Genomic DNA, 21,545 nt, shown 5'->3' on the forward strand with positions numbered 1-21,545 from the left:
GAAGGGAGAAGGAGGGAATTACCGGAAGTTGGAAAACTCGATGTTCATACCAAGGGGCTGGAGACTACCCAGACGGTATATGAGGTGTTGCTCCTCCAACCTGAGTTTGGCCTCATCATGGCAGTAGAGGAGGCAATGTACGGACGTATCCAAATGGGAATGTGAAGCAAGCTGAAGCAACAGACGCAAGCTGGCACATGGACCAGCTACTGTAATTAGGTTATTTTTCTGCTACCCAGAGGATATAATAAGCCTTCAAAACCTATTAGCCAGGTACCAGAAAACACCTCATTTATATCATTATCAATACTGAAACATTTCAGATACTGATAAATGACACACCTATTAATTGTTAGTGTGACAACTTGTTGCTGTTCCTTTGAACAGTAGACGATTTGAAGGCAAGAGGGACCCACTATCAAGAGGCAAGATCACTATGTTTTCCTAAGTATTTGGCAAGATTACAAATGAAAACTGACTTTTCATGTGTTTTGTGCTCTTTTCATTTTTCTCCCAGATGTTAATGGCAAGAAAAAATATGGAAAAAGCTTTTATATCAACAATAAAAAGTCTCTGCCGACTCTTAACTATTTTCCACTGAACTTTGTTGTGTTTATGTTTTCTGCCTTGTGTTCAGAATTCTTCAGTGACATTCCAGGTACAATAAAGGAAGTCACTCATATAGGTAAACAACTCTGAGACTTCAAGAAAACATCCATGTCTTTGGAAATTGAGTGCAAGCTGTCAGTCAAGTGCTTCCGTAGGTTAGCTTGCATGTACATATTAGTGTTAGTCCATTAACAATGACTGAAGTTTGTTTCTCAGTTTGTCAGGCTCATCTATACAATACTGTTTTCTAATAACTAGTACTACTAATATCATAGTTCCTCGAGACATAGGTTGAGGCTGCTTAAAACTTCAAATCTAGATTGACTGTTAGAATATCTCCATTGATCTTATTCTCCTTCTTATTTCCTTGTAGTCTATTCTATCCTATGCATCTATTCTTCTGCCAGTTACCTACATTGGAGATCATTTAATCTACCTGCAACTCTTTTAGGATGTAAGAAGAAATCAGGGAATGTGTGGGAAAGCACGGAGATAAGTGCAAACTCCAGGCAGACAGCACACCAGGTCAGGATTAAACATAAGACACAGGAGCAGAATTAGGCCATCTGGCCAGTTGAGTCTGCTCCACCATTCAATCATGGCTGATCCTTTTTTCTTCTCCTCCTCAACCCCAGTTCCCAGCCTTCTCCCTGAAACCTTTGATGCCATGTCCAATCAAGAACCTGTCAATCTCTCCTTAAATACACCCAACGACCTGGCCTCTACAGCTGCATGTGGCAACAAATTCACCATTCTCTGGCTAAAAAAATTTCTCTGTATCTCTGTATTGAAAGGGCACCTCTCTGTCCTGAGGCTGTGCCCTCTCACTTAATACTCTCCCACCATGAGAAACATCCTTTCCACATCTACTCTGTCTAGGCCTTTCAACATCCAAAAGGTTTCAATGAGATTGCCCCTCATCCTTCTGAATTCCAGTGACTACAGACCCAGAGCCATCAAACGTTCCTCATATGATAGCCCTTTCATTCCTGGAATCATCCTTGTGAACCTCCTCTGGACCCTCTCCAATGCCAGCACATCTTTTCTAAGATGAGGGGCCCAAAACTGTCCACAATACTCAAGGTGCAGCCTCACCAGTGTCTTATAAAGCCTCAGCATCACATCCTTGCTCTTGTATTCCAGACCTTTTGAAATGAATGCTAACATGACATTTGCCTTCCTCACCACTGACTCAACCTGCAAGTTAACCTTTAGGGTGTTGTGTACAAGGACTCTCAAGTCCCTTTGCATCTCAGATTTTTGGATTTTCTCCCCATTTAGAAAATAGTCTACACTTCTATTTCGACTACCAAAGTGCATAACCATGCATTTTCCAATCTTGTATTTCATTTGCCATTTTCTTGCCCATTCTCCTAATCTGTCTAAGCCCTTTTGCACCCTACCCCTTTCCTCAACACTGCCTGCCCCTCCACCAATCTTCATATCATCTGCAAACTTGGCAACAAATCCATCTATTCTATCATCTAATTCATTTATATACAGCATAAAAAGAAGTGGTCCCAACAACAACCCCTGTTGAAACACCACTAGTCACTGGCAGCCAACCAGTAAAGTATCCTTTTACTCCCACTTGCTGCCTCCTACCAATCAGCCAATGCTCTAACCATCTTAGTAACTTCCCTGTAATACCATGGGCATCCTCATATGTGACACCTTGTCAAAGGTTTCCTGAAAATCCAAATATACAACATGCATTGCATCCCCTTTATCAATCCCACTTGTAATCTCCTCAAAGATTTCCAAAAGGTTCGTCAGGCAGGATTTCCCCTGAAGGAAACCATGTTGTGACATGAGTAACAGGAGTTGTAGAAAAGCAGACCAAAATGTTATGTTGCTGTACCACTTTAAATGGAATATTACAATTTCAGTGTGATGCTGTTGACATTCTTAAAACTCTTCTGGACTAATGACTGATAAAACAATTGTCCACCTAAGAACCTTTAGTAAAATGTCTTCATTGCCAAAAGTTCCTCGGAAAACAATTGAAGAATACATGCAGCATGACAGAAAATTTAGAAACAAATGAAAAGTTGACTTAAAGTGAGCATAGAAAACAAAATATTAACTTGCTTATAGTAGTTTAAACTTGTTGATGAAGCTTTGCACTTATCTTACAATTCTCATAGTATCCATTCACTAGCTTTCAAAATAACATGAACCAGTCGATAAGACAACTGTGATGTGATATTGTCATACCATCAATGTTGCCTTGTATAATCTAAACAAGCACATCCTGACTTTATAGGTTTTCTCTTCATTTTGAATTTAGTTAATAAAGTAATTTATTCCAATGATGTTGCCTTTTCAGGAAGCTGTATAAAAATGGATTTGAAGATGTGCGGAGCCATGCATTCAATGCAACAAAACTGGATAAGTTGTACGATTTGTTTACTACATCATTATGCAATGTTGATCTGATCTACGCCATATATGGAATAGTTTAAAATACTGGTTCAAATAACTAATATCAAAAACAGTAATACTTTTAGTTTGTTGCACACATCTAGCATTCCATTTTGGCGTCGTTGAAGGACAATACAGAAAAACAGAGCCTAAATCCATGGAGCTTGTAAACCACAAGATAACTCCAAGGTTCTTAATCATAGATAATTAAAATGAAAAAAGCAAGTGTTATACATTAAATTCCATTACAAAATTACTCATTTTCTGAATTCTAACTGTAACCATTCTTATTTTGAATTTAAGACCATCATTGATGCCATGATCTGAGAAAGTACTAGTGTTAAGTTACAAATTTATCATTTGAAAAGATGCAAGGAAAATAAACTAGTGTCTTGCAATCAATAAGTATTTGGAAAAGGTTATGATAGCTTGTGAAAAACAAGTATCATATCTTATGAACTTTCCAAAATAAAACTAGCCTCGGCTAATATTATCATCTGGTTACAGAATTATAGACTACACCAGGTGAAGATTCTGTTTGTGCAAAATTTGTGAAGATCTTATTTATAAAAGGGTTTTCAATTTTGTCACACTTATCAAACAGGAAATCTCACTGTACTATTAAAAATGCATTTTCTATTTTGCTTACTTGTATCAAAAAAATCTCCAATAATGGCCAGTACGTGAGAAAGGGCATTCTTAATCAAATGTACTCTTTCTACTGAGTCACACTTTCTGATCACAGATCAACAAAGGTTTGGTCTAGTGTTTGTTTCCTGCTACCAAAACCCCCAAGAAGCTACAATGTGCAATGAACGAAGGGTTGGAAAGACGATAAGGAAAGTACTGTCCAGTCTATCCATCAGTGTTAGGAGATTTGTGCAATCAAACTCAACACCTATTTTTTTAGCAAAATCAGCCGGCATTCAATCTGGTTCAGCAACATGAATATTGAAACATATAACCTCATGGATCTTTCAGGTTACTTTATAAGTGAATGGGGTCATTCCAACATTTCAAAGTTAAAAGAAGTTCCCTCTCCTTGGAGTCTCAAATGACCTTCCTGCTTAAGCAAGCAATCATCATCCTTTCCTGGAAAGCAACTTCAAAGGCACTCTGAATTAATTACTTCAGGTCCTTTCTTATTGGTAGCCATCCAGTAGAAAATTCAGTTAAATTCTGTCTTCAAATGACTTTTTAACCAGGTATCCAAAATCAACTAACAGTTTGGAAAATAAATCCCAGTCTTAACTGTCAAGGCTGTTTTACATTGTCAAGAGATAATGCTCTAGAAATATTATGTGTAGAAGGGATTTAATCTTAAAATCAAGTGTTAAATGTGATTGTGAACTTACTGCATACAACATGCTCTTGCAGGGTTTGCAGCAGTACTATGCCTATGACGTACTGATGCATGGAGGCTGCAGGCATGAACACTGGGGAGTAGAGCACTGAATTCTTGCCTTCCTCACTTGAGACCCAGGTTCAACTCCTGGAGTGATTCCAATATTCTCCTGACATCAGAGGAAGGGGAAAAATGGGATCTATTATGAAGGAAGTGGTATCAGGGCACTTGGAAAGACTGGACAGAATTGATATGGACAATGAACATTTTTTCACTTTGTAGCTAATGGAATGGATAAAGTTAATCAATGATAGATGCAAATAAACTTGCAGATACACTGCCACCCAAGAGATTTTAAAATTAATGCATATGCTATTGGAGGTTAAAATACTCAAATAAACAGGTCACTCTCGGGCTGGGAGATTGTGGCTGGTGGGCTACCATGGAGATCAGTACTGAACTCCCAGCAGTTCAGAAAATAGAGGAATAACTTTGATGATGGGATCAGGTATCACATGTCTAAGTTTCCTGATAATACAAAGCTAGGTGACAATTTGGAAGTGAGAATGATACAGCGAGGCTTTAAGGGGCTCCAGGAGGGCTAAGTGACTGGGGAAGGAAATGCAGATGGAAAACAATCTAAGAAAAAAGTAAAACTGTTAGGAAACGTAGAGTACTTTTAAATGGTGGGAAATTGAAATGTGCTGACGTTCAGAGTGATGTGTGTGAGTTCACATATGTATCACTGAAATATAATAGACAGATTCAGAAAGAAATTAAGAAAGCAAGCACTATGTTAACATATATTTTAATATGGTTTGAGGACACAAGTGAAAATACTTTCCTCCAATAATACAGAGCACCATTGTGTCTTGAATCTGGAATATTGTATACAAATCTAGCCTCTTTACTGCAGGAAGATTTTCAGTAAGGGAATATAACAGGATTGATGCTGGGGTGGAGAGTATGTCATGTGTCAATACTATTTGTTATTCATCTTGGGGGAGGCATTGTTGAATGTATATGAAAGTTCTTAACAGTAGGTTTAGTCTCAGTGATAATCAGGGAGAGAGATGGTATTGTGCCTATCAAACAAAGTTTATGTCACCAAGTGAAGAAAATAGCTTCTGTCTCCCAGTATCCGGTTGAGAAAGCCTGTGCACAATCACTGAAAAAATGCTGGATCAGCCTCCTGAAAATTTAGAGTCCATATCTGGTTGATATGGTTTACAGGTATGGTTGGTCTGAAAACATTACCTGAAGGTAATGAAGATGTTCTTCTAAAGTGAGATCAGGAATACTGTTGAAGGAGAATGGAAAGTCCAGGAAATAATTGTATTTACCTGACTCAGAAATGCTTGATTAATAAGAACAGGAAGTGCTCTGTTCCCATAAATAATTGTTGTCAAATAAAGATAAAGTATGTTGGAAATGATCAGCAAAGGCCATTCCTTTTCCTGCCTGCAGAATGTATCCAAATTTTACTCCTTTTATATCCAGTATATTTGATTTCCCAAGGATTATGTATGAGTCATATATTTTGCTTAGGACCTAATGTCAGAATAAGAAAAACACTCTGTCAAACATATTTCTACATTTCATAACAAATGTATTTATTTTCTTGAACATTTATTATTGTCTTAATCATGTTATTTTTTCCCCAGAGAACTTAATGATAATAAAAATCTAAGAATAATACACAATGATGCTTTCAAGGGAGCTATTGGACCAGATGTATTGTAAGTTATAGCAGGTTTTCATTACATATGGGATACACACAACATCAGTTTTAAACAACAGATTTAACTCTATTAATCATATTTTTAATTATTATTTACAAAGTAAATTACATTAAAATTGCTAATTAACATTTTTGAACTGCATATGTCCCTAATTTTAACACTTGTACATCTTTATTTTATTTTCTTTTTTTTATAATTTATTTTTTATTGAAGTTCATCATCAAACAAACATTTCCATAAGATGTATTTCAGACATTGTACATATATATCATATAATCATATATATCACAAATCTCTACAAAGTATTTATCTGAGGTACACACTTATAGAAAAGAGTAGAAAGAAAAAACAAGCAAAAGGAAAAAGGAAAGAACTATGTACAAGTAGGGAGTGATCTTTTTTTATAACAGATTCATTGATTTGTGAGAATAAAATCAGGCCTATGAGGCATTATGTAGTTAAACTATTTTTCCCAGTATGAATCAAATTGTTCCAAATTGGATAAAATTCTCTTAAGTTTGATTGGATTTAATAGCCCATTGACATTAAAAGAAATGAATTTTACCTTGTCCTTAGCCATCTGTATTTATCTGTCAATGTATCATTGAAATTAGAATAAAACTTAATCAATCTTCTCCCTGAACAAAAAAGAACCAAGAAACGCAAATAATAACAAAAATGGTAACGAGCGTGTGATTCCAAGGCTGAGGTCTCTAGTAGGTGACCCTGCGTTGAGCTAGAGGAAATGTCTAGCTGTGGGAAATAACCCCTCCTACAAATCCATTATACAGAAAAGATTTCCCTATGTACTCCTCCTTTATCTATCTATATATATATATATATATATATACATACACACACACACACATATTACATACATATATATATTCTCATTTTGTTGGGGAAAAAGGAGTAAGTGAGCGAATAAAGAATAACAACTAAGTAATATAAAATCCACATTATAATAAGTATTTCTCAAGCTAGGTATATCACCGTGTACTTTTGCTTCCGTTTAGCTTCGCAACATTTTTAAAGTTAGCCAAACCTTATGGCTCTTCTGAAGGGGGTGAATTGTCTCCTTTGTCTTTGCTTCATTTTCCTAATCTTGATTGAGATTCAGCATCCAGGGATTAAACCTACTGGACTTGTATGTATGTGCATTTTGCCAGCAAAGTCCTCTGCATAGATAATTTTTATCTCCAAATTCAACATGTGTGCCTTGCAACATGGAGCTCAGAAATTTGCTGGAGGCCAGATGTAGACGTAACTGAACTTTTGCTTGATGACTGGACTCATCAGTGACAGAATTTCACATCTTAGGCCTTCAGTTTAAGTCAGGGATGTCTGGCATGTTCAGCATGACTTAATTCATTTGTATGATGTTGCCAGATTTGATTGAAAGGAGGATGTGTTTTGTTTATTTTTCTTTATCTTACTTTATAGTAACATAGAAACATAGAAAACCAACAGCACAGTACAGGCCTTTCAGCCCACAAAGCTGTGCCGAACGTTTCCTGACCTGGGAAATTACCTAGGGTTACCCATTGCCCTCTATCTATCTCAGCTCCATATACCTGTCCAGGAGTCTCTTAAAAGACCCTATCTTATCCGCCTCCACCACCATCGCTGGCAGCCCATTCCACGCACTCACCACTCTCTGCATAAAAAAACTTACCCCTGATATCTCCTCTGTACCTACTTCCAAGCACCTTAAAAATGTGCCCTCTTGTGCTTGCTATTTCAGCCCTGGGAAAAGGCCTCTGACTATCCAAATGATCAATGCCTCTCATCATCTTTATACACCTCTACCAGGTCACCTCTCATCCTCCAGCGCTCCAGGGAAAAGAGGCCAAGTTTGTTCAAGCTATTCTCATAAGGCATGCTCCCCAATCCAGGCAACATCCTTGTAAATCTCCTCTGCACCCTTTCTATGGTTTATACATCCTTCCTATTGTGAGGCGACCAGAACTGAGCACAATACTCCAAGTGGATTTATATTGTTAATTATTTTCTCAGGGTTTAAGTTATATATTTCTGGTTATTTTGATTATATAAATCTACTTGTCAGAGAAATGTAAAAATATTTCAAAGGCTTTTGACACAACTTGCAGGTAGCCTTCATTCACATAATGGCCACACAATCTAGGTATGCAGCTCTATCAGGACTGCAAGAACCAGGTGTGGGTGGCAGACCTGAGTGTGTATGTTCTGACCCAATGAGATTCCACGTTTAATTTTATACTTAAAAAATATTTCATAAAACATTTAAATAAACCTAATAAAGACTACCTGCATGCATCAATGTTAGTATAGTGGGGAATAGTTATCATCCCCAATTTAATGAAGGTGGTATGGTTTCCCGCTTAATAAATTAATTCTAATGCCTTAAAATAGTAAACTTGTCATGATGGTGATTCAGTCAATGAGGCATTGGTGCTACCTCACAAATATCTGACACCCACCAAAGGAGCCTCCACCAACACTTTCAATGGCTATATACATTTACTATCAGATAGATAACAGCTCTGGTTTCTGCACAGTCATGACTTGATACACATACTGTGGCTACTGCCTTGTGACTATCTGTGCTATTAGTGCAATGCTGTTTTTTGATCCCAGGTGTGAGTGTAATTAAGATGTTTTGTGCTTGAGATGTCATTGTTTGTAATAATTTTTATTATATTCATTGGTCTGTTTACTGCCTGGAGATTGTTTGGAACAGAAATTAGAACAGGGAAGAGAACACAGAGCATGGGACATGACCTTGAAATTTGAATATTCCAAATACAAATATATCCAGAAAGTAATCTTCCAACAGAATGATTGTAAACTGAAACTCTCCCAAGTCATTAAATTGAACATTTTAACATGGAGCTGAGGGATGCTGTTCAAGTATGAGTTTCCTGGACCAAATCCAAAAATCCTGAGTTGAGTCCTAACCTACTTTAAGCAAATAAAAAAGATCTATAACTATTACCTATCTAATCTAATAAGAACTAAGAGGGCAGAAGGGCAGAAGGACTCTTGCACTTAATGCTCGTGGTTCCAAGTACAGTTACATTAATCAGGAAAGGCATGCAGAATAATTTTTGACTCCACTAATAGAATTTGGATCCTTCCAGAAATTTTCCTATCAATAGCATCATACTATATAGATGAAACCAAGAAATAGGCCTTTGCTTCCTTGCATTTTCAGCTTAGTTGAAGAGACTAGTAGCTGTTGGGTACAAGATTATGCTCACGTTGGGGGAGAAGTTTGTCTTTGACAGGACTAAACAAGTATTGAAGTATCAGCTGCTAGTTATACTCACATAGAGTATGCTTGCTTCCCTTTTGTGACCAAGTGTTTAGGACTGAAAGTAGAGAATGATTGACATTATTTTCTTTTGCTTTTGCCAAGTTTTTTGGGCTGGTTTACTATCCGGTTAAAATAGAATTACATTGTTCTGAATTTGCTATGTTGCAAATTTTAGTATTTTTAAAACTCTCGGGTATATAAAGTCATAGCACACATCATTGTTCTCATCTATGAAATAGCTCACTGAAGCTTTTCTGGACATGTGCATTGAGAAATCTGGGTAAATAGACATAGTCAGTTTCTGAAAGGAAAAGAAAAACAAAAGATAAAAAGTAAATATTGGCAAGGTTACACCAAACTATTTTTTAAAGCCTTTCATTATTAACTAGAGTGAAATGAACATTGAAACTCTTCTGGGAAAAATAATCAGTAGTACAACACTAATGATTTTTTATAATTTGCAGATGTAGAGAAGAATAATGGGTACTACTTTCTGGATATGTTTGTATTTAGGATATTCTAACGTAAGGTCACATCCCATGCTCTGTGTTCTCTTTCCTGTTCTAAATGCTGTTCCAAAAAAATTCTCCAGGCAGTAAACAAGCCAATGACTCTAATACAAATTATGGTGGATAATGACATGTATAGCACACAACATTACAATTACACTGCACACTTGGGATAAAAATGAAGGGAGTATTGCACAAGTAGAGAGTCACAAGTAAGCTCGTGGCTGTTTAGAAACCATAGCTGTCATAGAGGAGAAATTAGGAGTAAATTTACATAGGCAACAGTCCCATGTTATTAAATAAGAACAAAAATGTTACAAGGAGATGCAGGAGACCAAGACAGCAAATATTAGATTATTTTTTGTGAACAGTACTCGGGCCCAGATAAATGAAAGTAAAGCATTTAACTATTTTTGTTGCCACAGAGATGTTTCTTCAACTGCACTTGAGTATCTTCCATCTAATGGGCTGGAGTTTATTCAAAAACTGACTGCGCGCTTTACGTACTCGCTGAAAAGATTCCCAGCTCTGGAAAAGTTTGTCAATTTGATGGAAGCAAATTTGACGTACCCCAGCCATTGTTGTGCATTCAAAAACTGGGAAAAATCAAACGGGTAAGTTTTTGTGTCTGTCTATCACCTACCCCTCATCAATCCCTCACCATGTGTCTCTTATGATGATAAAAAACTGACCATCTTTCAGAGAAAGGGCATATCAAATAAAGCATTTACCAGATCAGGAGTCTCATGGGTGTTATCACAGGTCTAATTCCATACTTAGTTTTTACAAATTCAGGCATTCATCCAGTTTAAATAAATTTTCTCAAACCTTCAAACCTTTCTCCTTTTAGTTGTTTTTTTCTTAATGAGTGACTAATTGTATAGTGCCATACATTGTAGAATTATTTAAGGTAGGAGTACTGTCAATCCAACCGAGTCTTTAGAAAGTCCCTGTTCCATCAGCCATGCATCTTATTCTCCATCCTTAAAATTAAAATTACCTTTCTTCAAGAAATTCTTGCAAAATAACTTAAGGTCTTTGAAAAGTCCAAGTACACCAAATACAGTGTCTTTCTTCTATCCAGCATACGTTTCTGTTTTCTCTTCAAAGGAATCTACTCTGATATGTCATGTAGTCTTGTTTTGAATTATGTGCTGGCTGCTTTTCAAAGTAATTAAATATATAGTAAGTTTAATTATAATTAATAAAATGCAGCCCTTAGGTAGTATAAACAACTAACTTGGATCTAATTACCTAGGTATATTAACTAGAGTTTTCTGGCATTCAAGGGAGAGGCATTTAAATTCTTTTTATCCTCCTAAATGATCTAATCAAGGAAATACAAGTTGCCCTGTGGGTGTGGTTTGTAGTTAACTTAGAATCCTGTGATTTTACTGGATCAAATTGGAGAGAAGAGTTTCGGAGATTTTTCTTTTAATCTGTTCCAAATTCTCACCTACAATCTTAAAATATGAGTACCTGCATTGAGTCATCCACAGTAGTAAAGAGTAATTAAAGATGATATTTGTTTTAGCTTTTCCTATTTTATTCTGTCGCAAAAAGAAGTTCTGTTGTGAAGTCTAAACAAATAATCCTTGACAAACCTCCAGGTACTTAGAGATTTTAGGTGCTAAACAGCTGACTTGTGTTCTGATGAAATTAAATTCAATCTGAATTGATAGCCTTAGCCAGTGAAGAAGCAGAGCTTCAGAATACAGCTCTAAGAAGAAAGGCTGACTAAAATTTACATCGTAAGTCATTGTACTTCATTCTCCACAAAAAGTCCATGTGTGGAGCTGGGAAGAATTTGGATGAATTTGGCTGTGGTACCATTAGACAGAGTGCCATCACTAAAGTTTCTTGCAGGTGGATTGATTCAATAATGTGGTCAGGAACAGAAACATAATCTGTTAAAAACCTGTTATCTAGTAGTGAGGAAGTGATAGGGGGAAAAAAAATCACTCTGAACATAGTTGATTGTTACTTTCCCTTCAGACAGAATTCCATATCCATATTTTTATACAACTTTTTGAAGTCATGTGAAGCTCCAACAAGAAAAGTAACTACAGATTATGACTTCATTGCCAGCCAAGAACAAAATAAAATATAAGTATTGTTCTGAACATATTTAATTGGATCATTCTGACCCCCAATGATATTCTTTGTAGGCACACAAACATAATACAAGCATGACATCCTTTCTTGTTTTTGTTAATTTTCCATTTTTTTTTGCTTCATACTGCAGCTGCATGCCCTCTTGTCTAGCAGTATGGTGCCACTGCTATCTGTATGGTTTTTTTCTTTCACAGTACTTTTCAGGCAGAATTTACGTTCGCCTTCCAGTCATCTTCAGCTTCATAAACTTCTTTTTGCATGTTAATCAAAAGGTTGCCTAGATTACTATCAAGAATGCCAGATGACACTCTTTTTAAATATGCAAATTTTATAATCTACTTTCAGAAGTGAAGAACTCCATGAGTAATTTAGAGGATGGCAAGAGGTAGTAGGATAAGTAAGACACCAGATGTGAGTGTCCGTTATCAAGGTACCACCTATGGAAAGCACACTTGCCAATTCCAAATGTGGGGACAACAAAATGGGTACCAGTTTGACTCTTTGTAAACCCAAAAACATAATACATTGCATGAAATCCCTTATTTTTGATCATTTTCTCTCTACTTGCTTTATACTGAAGCTGCACAGTAGCATAGTAGTTAGCACAATGATTTACAATACCAGAGACCCGAGTTCAGTTCCCGTTGCTGCCTGTAAGGAGTTTATACATTCTACCTGTGACTGCATAAGTTTCCGCTGGGTGCTCCGATTTCACCCACAGTCAAAAGATAGACTGGTTGGTAGGTTATGTTGTGTCAGTCCGTGGCCTCCTCTTGTGCCAAGATGAGGACACCCTCAGGTGGAGGAGCAAAATGTTATTTTCCATCTGGGTACCCTCCAACCTGACAACATGAATATTGGCTTCTTCTGGTGAACACCCCCCTTCCTTCTATTTCCCCACTCTGACTTTTTAGTTCTTCTCAGCTGCCTATTACTTCCCCCGGGTCCCCTCCTCCTTCCCTTTCTCCTATGGTCCACTCACCTCTCCTGTCTCCAGCCCTTGACCTTTTCCACTCACCTGGCTTCACCCATCACCTTCCAGCTAGGCTCTTTCCCCTCCCCCCACCTTTTTATTCGGGCATCTTCCTTCTCAGTCCAGAAGAAGGGACTCAGCCCAAAATATCGACCATCGATTCCTCTGCATAGATGCTGCCTGACCTGCTCAGCTCCTCCAGCATTTTGTTTGTGTTGACCTGGTTGCTGGGTTAATTGGTCTTTGTAAATTGTCCCATGATTGGGCTAGGTTTAAATCAGGGAATTGTGAGGTGGTGTGGCTTGAAGGGCCAAATGGGCCTATTCCACACTGTATGTCAGTAAATCAATAAATAAAAAAACAATAACATCTGCCCTAAAACAATAGAACCTCAGAGTCTGTCTTTCAAGCTTAGTTTACTGCCATTATATCTGATTAACATACACAATGTATGATTCTGGGCACCACACTGGTCCCATAATTATCTACCTACAGCTTACAGAGTTGGCTGAGGTCCCCTGGAAAAGCAATGGCCACCCTTACTTTGAAGGTACTCTTTATCATTGGACCCTTTACACCCATAGCTCCAATATGGCATTAGTGGGTGTAAAGCAGTTGGGGTGACACCTGGTTTGAATTTTTTTTTTTTGCTAACTTTTACTTTTGCAAGTAGACACTATGATGTTAAGTGACAGATGGAAAGGGAAGAAAATGAACCTTTGGCAAATTTGGTTTAGGTAACTGCTTGTACACTTGGATGCCTTCCAGCATAATCCAAACAGAGAGGAGCTGCTTGAGTTGTCTTCCTCTCCTTCTTCCTCTTTCACCACCTCAGATTCTGCTGTTACTCACACTATAGCAATTGTCAAGTATGACCTGACATCAGTGACTTATTGCTATATGCATCAGACTACCATTTTGGGCATCCAGTCTGCAAAATACTACAGGATGTCTCGGGTGCCCCACATATTACAAGCATCTTTTCATTATGATCAGATTCTACCACATTTCACATTGATGAGGGCTTCAGCCACAAGTGAGCTGAGGCAGGGATCAAGTTAGGTGATGTCAAAGAAAATTGTTATCTTGGGAACAACATGGATATCTGATCCTGCAGTGAAATATGGCTTGAAAGTCTGAATTATCCAGTTCATGAGCCAGACAGTCATCAGATGGTTATTCTGACATCATTTAAATTGATGACTAGGGAACTGAATTTATAACACAGATCACAGATGATGTGTCCACACTTCACAGTATTTAGCTGAAGAAACAGAATAGTGTAAAGTTCATCCTGGGTGGCTTAGTTAAAACACTCATTTGTGAGAAGCTTGTGCCCCTGTGATGTGAAATTATTTTGCATAATCAGTTCATTTGTATTCATTTTTTATTATTCATTCAAGGGATGAGCACTCGAGGTTGAGCTACCATTTAATCATCCTTGAGAAGGTGTTAGTGAGCTGCGGCAGTCCCTGACGTGTAGGTACATACTCCCACAATGCTGCTCGGGGGCATTTCCAGGTTTTGACCCAGCTATAGTGAAGTGCTACATTTCTAAGTCAGGCTGGAATTTGGCTCAGAGTGTGCCTTAATAGTGATGATATTCCCATGCAATTGTCCTTATAATACGTAGAGTTTTTGGATTTGGAAGGTGTTGTCCAATGAGCACAAATTGCTGCTGCTACATAATCAGTGGTGGAGTGAGTGAACAGCTGTAATTAGGGTGCCTATCAAGCAGGCTGCCATGTCCTGTATTGTTTTGCGTTTATTGAGTGTTGTTGAAACTGCACTCATCCAGGCAAGTAGAGAGTATTTTATCAGTCTTGTAGATTATGGACAGGAGTTTGTAAGTGAGTTATTCTCCGCTGGACTTCTAGCCTCTGACTTGCTTCTTAAGCCACGTAGTGTATGTGGCCACTCCATTCAGTTTCAGATCAATAGTAACCCCCCCAGGATATTAATAATGGACAATTCAGCAATGGTATTACCATTGACTCTCCAGGTATTAACTGGATTTTCTCTTGTTGGATATTGTCATTGCCTGGTACTTGTGTGACATGAATGTTACTTATCACCTGTCAGTCTGGGTCCTGCTGCATTTGAATGGACTGTTTTGTTACCTGAGGCGTCTTGAAAGGTGCTGAACATTGTACAATCATGAGTGACCATCGCTACTTCTGACCTTATGATTGAAGCTGAAGATGATTGGGGACTCTGTCCTGAGGAACCCCTACAGAGATGTCCTGTGGCTGTGATGATTGACCTCCAACCACTACCACCATCTTCCTTTGTGTGAAGTGATTCCAATCAGTTGAGTGTTTTCCCTGATTTCTATTGACTCCAGTTTAGCCAGTGCTCCTTGATGCCAAAAACAGTCAAACACTGCCTTGATGTCATGGACTGTTATTCTCACTTCGAGTTCAGCTCTTTTGTCCACATTTTGTTCCAAGGAAGTAAGAAAGTCAGAAGTTGAGTGGAATCCAAATTGAGTTCCTCTCAGCAAGTTATTTCTAAGCAAGTACCTAAAATGGCCTAGACTTCAGTACTAAATTCACACTTGGACAAACATCTCCCATAACAAAAACATGAGGGCTATAGATAGGGTGAATATGCACAATCTTTTTCTCAAGGTAAGGGAATCAAGAACTTGAGGGCATAGGTTTAAAGTGAGAGGGGAGAGATTTAATAGGCGCTTGATGGGCAATGTTTTTAACCCAGGGAGTGGACAGTTAATGGAATGAGCTGCCAGAAGTTACACTGACACTTAAAAACCACTTGGACAGGTACATGGATGGGAATAGTTTAGCAAGCCAAATGTTAGCAAATGGGACTAGCTTAGATGGCAAGGACTAGTTGGGCTGAAGGGCCTGATTCTGTGCTCTGGGACCCTATGGCACAATGGAAGACAGCAATGTCAGAATTTTGCACAGGGACTATTTTTCTCTGTGGTTAGTCCAGCTTTAACCTGTAGCTAAAGAGAAAAATCATTAAAAAAGTCATTGCTTGAGCCTGGCATTTATAGTTTTATTGCTTTTAACGTTACTCTAATTTTTCCTAGATCTATTAAAAAAAGGTTGAGAAGTGCAAAGAAAGTTGCATTAACTTTATGTAGCTGAAAATCAAAACAGCTTTAGATTTCCAACATTATACAGTATTACAGACACAGTAACAATGGCAGTATGTGTGATTAGATCAGTTGTTGTATTAGAATAATAATTACCTTTTAATGATAAGTTAAACAAAGCAAATATGGAATTATAGAGAGGAAGACTTGAAGAAGTAAATGAGCAACCAAAGAGGCTAATGGATAGCAAAAGCATTTGCTCTGGTTTTGTTATATTGAGGCTATCTTTGGAAGAACATATAATTTATGGCCTTTTCTGTCCCTTCATTGCATGGTGAGCAAAATGTTGAGTCTTCTAATTAGCTTATGGTGGATGGAGAAAGGTATGAAATTATTTGTAGTTCTGTAATTCAGTGACATGTTAATATGGAACTGCAAGATGTATTTATTTTACTGTGGCTTTCCATTCTTTAAATAAAATTTACTTAGTAATAAACTACCTCTTCTTATCTGCTTATAGTTTTGGGGATGACTATTCTCACTCTAATCCACCGTCACAGAAAGTGGGACAATGGAGCATACAGGATTTTTCTGCTGGCACGAAGAAATACTCTTCCTCACAGAACTATTCATATTTCCCTGACAATCTTGACGATGGACATGAACAGTCAGAAGAAATCTATGAAAATGCAGTATCATTTGATTATGGATTTTGCCATGCCAAGGTAGACCTTGTCTGCACTCCAGAACCGGATGCCTTCAATCCCTGTGAAGATATAATGGGATACAATTTTTTAAGAATTCTGATATGGTTCATTAACATTCTTGCCATTGTGGGTAACTTTGTCGTTTTTACTGTTTTGGTGGTTAGTCAGAATAAGCTTACAGTTCCACGATTCCTTATGTGCAATCTTGCTTTCGCAGACCTCTGTATGGGTCTCTATTTGCTACTCATTGCATCTGTTGACCTGAGCACCAAGAGTCAGTATTACAACTATGCAATAGACTGGCAGACTGGTGCGGGGTGCGCCAGTGCTGGTTTCTTCACTGTTTTTGCAAGTGAGCTCTCTGTGTATACACTAATGCTGATCACTATTGAGAGATGGCATACAATTACCCATGCTATGCAATTGGACAGAAAAATACGTTTGAGGCATGCTGTTATGCTTATGTTTGGAGGCTGGGTATTCTCTCTAGTTGTAGCAATATTGCCACTTGTTGGTATCAGCAATTACATGAAAGTTAGCATCTGCTTGCCAATGGATATAGAAACTCCAGTTTCCCAGGGCTATGTTATATTCCTATTAGTACTGAATGTTATAGCCTTTATTATCATTTGTATATGCTATATCAAAATATACATAGCTGTGAAAAATCCTGATTTTGTTTCTAAAAGTAGTGACACAAAGATTGCCAAACGAATGGCGATACTAATCTTTACAGACTTTGTCTGTATGGCTCCCATATCAGTTTTTGCTATTTCAGCAGCTTTTAAGTCTCCACTTATTACAGTTACAAATGCTAAAATTCTGCTGGTATTGTTTTACCCACTGAATTCGTGTGCTAATCCATTTCTCTATGCCATCTTCACAAAAGCATTCAGAAGGGATTTCTTCATTTTGTTGAGCAAGTTTGGCTATTGTGAAATAAAAGCTCAGGTTTATAAAACTGACAACTCAAATTCAAGGAGTGGCACTAAAGAAAGTTTAGGTGCAGTAATCAAGCTAGCAAAATTTGATGAGCAAGATTTGCCAGCCAACACAACTGCTAAATATTGTTGCAAAGAATGTTAGTAACATTTAATATTTTACAGTCTCTTTCCTTCACCACTGAAGGTGCTATCTCATGTGGGCTGCATCTACAGGTATCAGCAACAATCTGGTACCTCTCCTTGGTGTCCATTTTATCAATGTGAGCCTTGGTACACTAGTTAAGGGTTCCAGAACTGAAAACTGATGTAGCAAAGAGAGAAAGGAATGCTGGTTGATTTTCCAGTTCCTAACCCAGGATAGCAATTTGCCAGATGGTAGAGTGAGTGAAGATTATAAAACATTCAAGTCTGAAATCACTAATAGATCCGTTCCCAATTGAATATCAGAATAATTTACAAAAAAAAGCACATTTTTACTGAAAGAACAAAAATAAGGAAATATTTTTTCATTAATACTATTTTAATGCACTTTACACTCAAGGGAGAAATGTTCACCTTTGGTTGTTAAAGCAGTTTAGCAGGTAGGCTACCCTCTCCTGCAGGGTAAGGTGGAATGCCTAACTGAACCTCATTATCATCTCCTGATAGAACTATGCCTGTAACAGGAAAGGAGTCAGGCAGTTACGCCAATGGTAAGTTACTGAGTGGGTTTGTACCTTCAGTACAAACTTAAGTTGACACTTCCCTTCTAGGCACATGAGAAGTACTCTTGCTCTTTCTAATCCCTTGAACAAAAGATCTTACCTGCTCTTATATGGCCTCATGATTACACATGATTCTGACTGTCCTAGCAATGACATGTAACAAATGGGACATATTAAAAAGTACTGAAAGAAACAAGGGAGTGGGGGAAATGAAAGATACTACAATTCCTGCAGTGTGGAACAGATTTGCATTTCTGTTGATCTGGTAACTACTTGATAAAGATTAAATTAAATTTCTGTTTTTAGGAACACTAAAACTGCAAGAAGAGGTTTTTAATTGGCACAAAGAGATTGTTCAATGGTTTTCAATACCAGAAGTGATAATATTCTGCAGTAGATATATTAGTAAGGGAGTAAATGAGCCTTGTGGGGTGTTGCAAATTCCTTGTTCAGCATGAGTTAAATGTAATTAACATAAATGGCAATACAGTTGCTATGATTACCTTCCTATCTATTTCTGTGAACACTAAAAGGGAAATTGGGATTAATCTTAGATTGGTGGAAAGAAACCAGGAAGAGGGTAATGAATTTGGATGAGACAATGTGATCACAATGAAAGACAGTAGGTTCAAAGGGACAAATGGCATTCTACTGTAGAATGTCTATTTTCATTCCAACTCGAAATGTGCCAGAATGGATGAGAAATCCAAACCGCACAGCATCTTAATTATCGTACAGCTTGCTTCAGTGTGGTTTGATAAAACCATCCTGGTAGTACTTAACTGATCAGATAGCATCAATGAGAAAACAGTTAATATTTTTGGTCAATGTCCCTTTATTAGAATAGGGTTTTTCCATCCTCTGATATAATTTGCATAACTTTGACTAGTGTACATAGATTTAATTGGACACCATAATTGCATCTTTTAATTAAGTGCATCATTGACATTGCCACAATTTTAAGGTCATAGTTCTGTGAATATTAACCAAAAAAACCTCAGAACTACAGCCTATTTGCTACAGTCAATATAACCACAGTGAAAGTTTTCGAAGGAACAGTATTTTCCACTTTTGGATTGAGAAAGCTTCCAGTTTTAATGGATGTTGTATATTAAGAAATCAAAAGACCTGATCATATTAGATTTAATATAGTTTTACTCATATAACTACACTCTAGCATAATATGGGAATTAGTGCTCTAAAGGGAGGTCCATGGAATCCTTTTGGTTAAACACATACACACCACCAAATTCTGGAATTTTAAGAGGCGTAATTTATTTACAGTGGGAATGAAGAGGCAGGAATTTGAATTGGAAAAATAGTATTTACATATTAATTCTGACATTGCAGTTGAAGATAGTTGTTCTTGGAATAGCAAGTTCACCTAAAAATAACAACGTCAGAATCAGAATCAGGTTTAATATAACCAGCACGTCATCAAATCTGTTAATTTAGCAGTAGCAGTAAATGCAATATGTGATAATATAGAAAAACAAATAAATAACAGTATGTATATTAAATAGTTAAATTGGGAATAGTAGTGCAACAACAGAAATTTTAAAAGCGAGTTAGTGTTTATTGGTTCCAATATCCATTTAGAAATCAGATGGCCGAGGGAAGAAGCTGTTCCTGAATCACTGAGTGTGTGCTTTCAGGCTTCAGTTCAGGTCCTTCCTGACCGTAACAATGAAAAGAGGGCATGGGGGTCCTTAATAATGGACACCACCTTTTTGAGACACCACTCACAAGACAATCATGATAGACGTCTTTTTCCAATAGTTTAGTTATTTCATTCAGATAAACCTAATTTAACATAATTACTAATTGCTTTTAATTATTATTCCAACTAATCTACTCTGCATATTGATATTCTGTGTGTGGAATTTCCTGACTTAAGTACTAATACTTTGACTTGCTTTACAGGGTGCCTCTTGGTTCTAGTCTAGGTGTTTTAACTAACATAAAAACAGAAAATGCTGACTTGAACATCAACTCTATTTCTCTTTCCATGGATGCTGCCTGACCTGCTGTGTTTCCAATAAATTTCTATTTTTATTTCCAAATTCCAGATTCTGCAATATTTTTATGATAATCTCTAGAAATTGATCTATTCTAGTTAATTGATTAACAGAACATGATACAGTTGAAACAAAATACTACAGATTTTGATTACTTAGCGACACTTTAAAATTCCATTTTTGTAAGTCCTGATGCATTTTAATCCAGATCCAATTAAGGAATACACAAGCTTCAATCTGTCAAAAGCTGGCAGTAGCATGGCTCAGGCCACTGAGATAAGGCGATGGTTATTTTTACAAGTTTGGAATGTTTCCTTATAAGCCAGAAGAAACACAAGTTTTCTTCCTGGGCCATCAAGGATACTATAAAACATACTAACTCCCTCTGAGCTGATCATTTACTACACCCCAATCAAGAACCTCCTGGTGAGCAACCCACTCCTCCAGAGTGCACAACCAAGACATCAACAAGGAAACTTGCAAACAAGTCCACCAAGTTATGTTTATGAACAGTGTAGTCCTTCAATACTGTAAGAGTAGCAAGTACTAAGAGTAACAAATGGGAATGTTGGATTACTCAGATATTGCTCAGTCCACAGAGCAGAACCATGAGGAATATCATAAATGGCATGGAATACTGGCATAACTACATAAATGACACTTTTCCCAAGTTCTGGGTAGGACTCATAGAACAATACAGCACAGGTACAGGCCATTCGGCCCACATTGTTGTGCTGAACTAGCTAAGAAGCAAATCAAAAACACCCAAACACTATCCCTCCAACTTACAGGATGTCCATATCCCTACATCTTCCTCTTATCCATGTGCCTATCCAAACATCTCTTAAAAGCCTCTAATACATTTACCTTCACATCCCCCCTGAACCTACTCCCTCTCACCATCAGTGCATGCTCTCTGGTGTTAGACATTTCAACCCTGGTAAACAGATATTCCCTGTCTGCTCTACCTATGCCTCTTATAAAGCTTTATCAGATCTCATCTCATCCTCTGCCACTCCAGAAAAAAATAACCCAAGTTTATCCAGCCTCTCATGATAGCATATGCCCTCTAACCCAGGCAACATCCTGGTAA

At 37.5% G+C, this 21,545-nt stretch overlaps 1 protein-coding gene across 1 annotated transcript in view; it reads left to right on the forward strand.

Annotated features, from left to right (window-relative positions):
• LOC132402725 (lutropin-choriogonadotropic hormone receptor-like) overlaps window positions 1–18,270 on the forward strand; it is a 223,806-nt gene extending 205,536 nt beyond the window's left edge. The window contains exons 7-11 of the mRNA XM_059985690.1: window positions 2,939–3,007; window positions 6,043–6,117; window positions 10,353–10,541; window positions 11,923–11,986; window positions 16,640–18,270. Coding sequence (XP_059841673.1) covers window positions 2,939–3,007; window positions 6,043–6,117; window positions 10,353–10,541; window positions 11,923–11,986; window positions 16,640–17,872 — 1,630 coding nt within the window. The 3' untranslated portion in view covers window positions 17,873–18,270. The remainder of the gene's footprint in view (window positions 1–2,938; window positions 3,008–6,042; window positions 6,118–10,352; window positions 10,542–11,922; window positions 11,987–16,639) is intronic.
• Window positions 18,271–21,545: the final 3,275 nt, after the last annotated feature.

Source organism: Hypanus sabinus, chromosome 12 (assembly GCF_030144855.1).
Source record: "Hypanus sabinus isolate sHypSab1 chromosome 12, sHypSab1.hap1, whole genome shotgun sequence".
Classification (NCBI taxonomy): domain Eukaryota; kingdom Metazoa; phylum Chordata; class Chondrichthyes; order Myliobatiformes; family Dasyatidae; genus Hypanus; species Hypanus sabinus.